The sequence below is a fragment of the Priapulus caudatus genome, unplaced genomic scaffold (genome assembly GCF_000485595.1).
Source record: "Priapulus caudatus unplaced genomic scaffold, Priapulus_caudatus-5.0.1 Scaffold317, whole genome shotgun sequence".
In the NCBI taxonomy this organism is placed as follows: Eukaryota; Metazoa; Priapulida; class Priapulimorpha; order Priapulimorphida; family Priapulidae; genus Priapulus; species Priapulus caudatus.
The window spans coordinates 282,059-286,016 of NW_014577378.1; the positions used below are offsets into that span (position 1 = coordinate 282,059).

General features: G+C 46.3%; 1 protein-coding gene across 5 annotated transcripts in view; it reads left to right on the forward strand.

Annotated features, from left to right (window-relative positions):
* The window catches only part of LOC106808951 (influenza virus NS1A-binding protein-like), a 76,855-nt gene extending 74,671 nt beyond the window's left edge, over nt 1–2,184 (forward strand). For all 5 annotated transcript variants that reach the window (XM_014811879.1, XM_014811880.1, XM_014811883.1 and 2 more), the window contains 2 exons: nt 481–655; nt 1,989–2,184. In XM_014811879.1, coding sequence (XP_014667365.1) covers nt 481–655; nt 1,989–2,122 — 309 coding nt within the window. In that variant the 3' untranslated portion in view covers nt 2,123–2,184. The remainder of the gene's footprint in view (nt 1–480; nt 656–1,988) is intronic.
* The last annotated feature ends 1,774 nt before the right edge of the window (nt 2,185–3,958 follow it).

The following is a 3,958-nucleotide window of genomic DNA, read 5'->3' on the forward strand; positions in this document are numbered from 1 at the left end:
TTCGTTTCTATAATGTACGTCGATGGTTGCTCAATTTAAACTGACTTCTTCTCACTCACTCATTTGTGTCCTTTTTTGTGGTGAGCTACAGTGTCATTGACACTTTCATATTAATTACCATTAATAAAATGATAATGTATGACACTAACGCCCTGATAAATTCTTATTTGCAATAAGGAGACAACAAAATAGGGTGATAAATGGTAATCCTCAATACAATAAAACACTTGTATCCACTGATAAGTTCTTATCCTTAAAAAAAACCTGTAAGAGAACTTTGTCAGGTGTGCCACTGTCTCACCCGATCCAATCGATAATATCCCACACTCTCACTCGGCCACGTTGCTGCCTGGTAGATGCCGGGAGCATGTTCCTTATCCCGCTTATGCATCAGCCCATATGATATCCTTTAAATATACTACTCTGTCAATGAATACTATATATATATATATATCATACTATTTATATTACTCTATCAAGGAATACAAGAAGAAGTCGAAAAAGCAGACTAAGATGAAGTCGATCACTCCGGCGAAGGCGTACTCACGCATCCGCCATCATTCCAACGGACCGGTGAGCCTTAACCGCAAGTCCACGAAGTCTGAGGACGAGGATGACCACGAGTGGAAGGTCATCGCCAGCATGCAGACCGCCGGTGAGATCTGTTGCCGCGGCAACGATTGATTGATTGATTGATTGATTGATATGGCATTGGTGCGTGTGCTGTGCGGGCGGAGGGGGGGGGGCAGATTTGTGTGCAGAGGGCTGCGGCCTCCCTTGGTGGCGTTTGCATGTTTGTGTTGTTGTTGTGCTTTTGACACACGCATCTTTGATTACTTCTTGTTCTGGCCCTCTTCTGCTGTGGACAGTGAATGTGGATGAATGCCCCTCGTCTACCATTAAATAATGCACTTGAAAATTACTGTATGCCCTTCATTTACCCTTGGACAGTGACAGTTATCTTCTCTTAGTGTGCATCTCTTCCTCCCTACCATTCATTGCCTGTACATAGGTTTCGCTCTTGCTCTCTTAATCTTCTTGTTAACATCAGAACTGCATTAGAACCACTGTCTGTTGACTTCTCCCACAAACATTGTGTGTGTAACACTGTTGTCTCTTGCTACCCACTGACTCATTTCTTCCACAGAACACAACATTGCTGTATGTCTCTTACCACTGACTGTTAATTTCTCCTATAAATATTGTGTGCATAACAGTGTTCTGTCTATCACTAACACACTGACTGGACCTTCATGGTGTTGTTCCGTCTATCATTAACCACTGACTGGACCTTCATGATGTTGTTTCATCTGTCACTAACACACTGACTGAACCTTCATGGTGTTGTTCTGTCTATCACTAACACAATGACTGAACCTTCATGCTGTTGTTTCATCTGTCACTAACACACTGACTGAACCTTCAGTGTGTTGTTCCATCTGTCACTAACACACTGACTGAACCTTCATGCTGTTGTTCCATCTGTCACTAACCTTTGTGGCTTCGTTGTCGCTTGCTAACCATGTTGATTGTTGGCTTTGCCCCACAAAGCATATCAGTGTCGCAGTGTTCTCTCTGTCACTAACCACTGACTGAACCTTCATGGTGTTGTTCTGTCTATCACTAACACACTGACTGAACCTTCATGGTGTTGTTCTGTCTATCACTAACACACTGACTGGACCTTCATGGTGTTGTTCTGTCTATCACTAACACACTGACTGAACCTTCATGGTGTTGTTCTGTCTATCACTAACACACTGACTGGACCTTCATGGTGTTGTTCTGTCTATCACTAACACACTGACTGAACCTTCACAGTGTTGTTCTGTCTATCACTAACCACTGACTGAACCTTCATGCTGTTGTTTTGTCTATCACTAACACACTGACTGAACCTTCACGCTGTTGTTCCATCTGTCACTAACCACTGACTGAACCTTCATGGTGTTGTTCCGTCTATCACTAACCACTGACTTCTCCCACAGATCACGTGTGCGTCGCGCTGTTCTGCGTTAACGGGCTGCTTGTGCGGGTGACCCTGCACGAACAGAGCACGCCTCTGGGGCTCAGCCCACCACGCTCCCGCGCAAACAGCCTCAGCAACGACCACAGCCGCTAGCCGACATGGGACCAGCCACGTTGCGGTGTCGGGACCTGCTGCCTCGCCGACAAGGTGTTCGTGTGCGGGTGAGTTTACGTAAATGCATGTTCATCACATGTTGGCGAGAGTTTGGCCATGTATGTCATTCACCGCAAGGAGTATAGCCAGGACTATATGTGGAGGCCAGAATTTACAATGTAGCACGGCTTGATCAATATTGAGGCTCCTGTGCTACACATTTTGGCATTGCAATTTCAATAAACTGGATCGGCAAATCACGGCTGCACGGGTCTCGCGCTAATACGTGTTCACGTTGTCCATGTAATCTAACTCAAGAAAGTACCTCTATATTAATCAAGGCCCTGAATCCCCGGGGGGGGGCTGAAGACCTTGAGGGTTCAACCACCGTGTCAAGTCCTGGTGCTGCAGGTGGCGAGGTAGTTAGTGTAGTGACCCGAGAAGAAGAAGAAGAAGGCTTTCTAAGTAGATCCTTCTATGATCATTGTTTTCCCCCATATAGTGCTAGACATAAATATACATTATATGCTGCCTCGACAACAAGGTGTTTGTGTGCGGTGAGTTACGTGGCGGCCACGCAGTTTCACGTGTTGGCAAGATGTGCGTAGGCGCCCTTCTACTGGTGATCACCTAACAGTGTGAGAATTTTGGGCATCGTAAACGAACAAAAGATGGAATGCATAGCAGACAGACAGAGTTCGTTCTTACAGTAGTATAGAAATTGACCATATATGTGTCGTTCACGTTGGGTCATCGTGTAAGCATCCAAAGTAGATCCTTCTGTAGTGCTAGATTTAAATATACATTATTTTTGAATTTATTAATTGTTTTATTTTATTTATGAATACGTTCATATCTTTAAATGGAGTCCGGTCAAGTCTGTGATAGAGGTCCCCTCATAGAAAGGACACCTGTCTATAAAGGACACATTGTTGCATTTGTCTCGAGTGACAGTTATAGAGTGAATCGACCTCTATATACTGGACCCGCCCACCTATAAAGCTCATGTTTGACATTACCCTTGAGTGCCGGTTACGCAATATAACACCTGTGTAGAACAGCCACCTGTCTGTGAAGGACGCTTGAGTTTCTGAGTTCGCTCAAGTGACCGCTACACACAAGGGCGACGATATTAAGTGGCCACTCGATCTGCGAGGCCTCCCTCAATTGTACTGCTTGATGTGTGCTCACTGCACTCAGTAGGTGAACAGAGTCTGTTTGTTGCCTTCGATGTAGGAGGCTACGATCGTGGCGAGTGCCTTAACACCGTGGAAGTCTACGACCCGAAAACGAACTGCTGGAAACCGGGACTGCCGATGAGCACCGCCAGGGGGCGCTTTGACGTCGCGGTCCTAGACGGCATGGTATGCGCAATGCGAAGTGATCTACGCGCGGGACGGACGAGAGAGAACTCTCGCGGGGGCATTTGGCAGTTTGGTGCATTGGGCTCGACCTCGCCCGTATAGACAATCAGTTGCATCAGCAGCTCTTGTATATAACGTGTAGGCAAGATCATTTCAGTGTTGTAATACACGTGACGGCCTTTATGTCCCATCGGGGGACCAAGAGGATAAGAAGTAAGGAAGAAGAATACACTTGACGCGCACAGCCATTGTGTAGTAGCCTAGCGCCTCACGACGAATCGGTTAAGGCAGGGGTAATACCTTGTTGAGCAGCTATCTCTAGACCTGGTAATGAATGCATGCATCTGCGAGCGGTTCATGCGCGCGTGTCTTTGTCTTCGGTTTAGAGCTCGGTTATCCCTCACGGATGCACGGCCGCGATCCCTGTGTGTGTTTACGCGATGTTGCTATGTTGCTATGGTTACGTGTGACT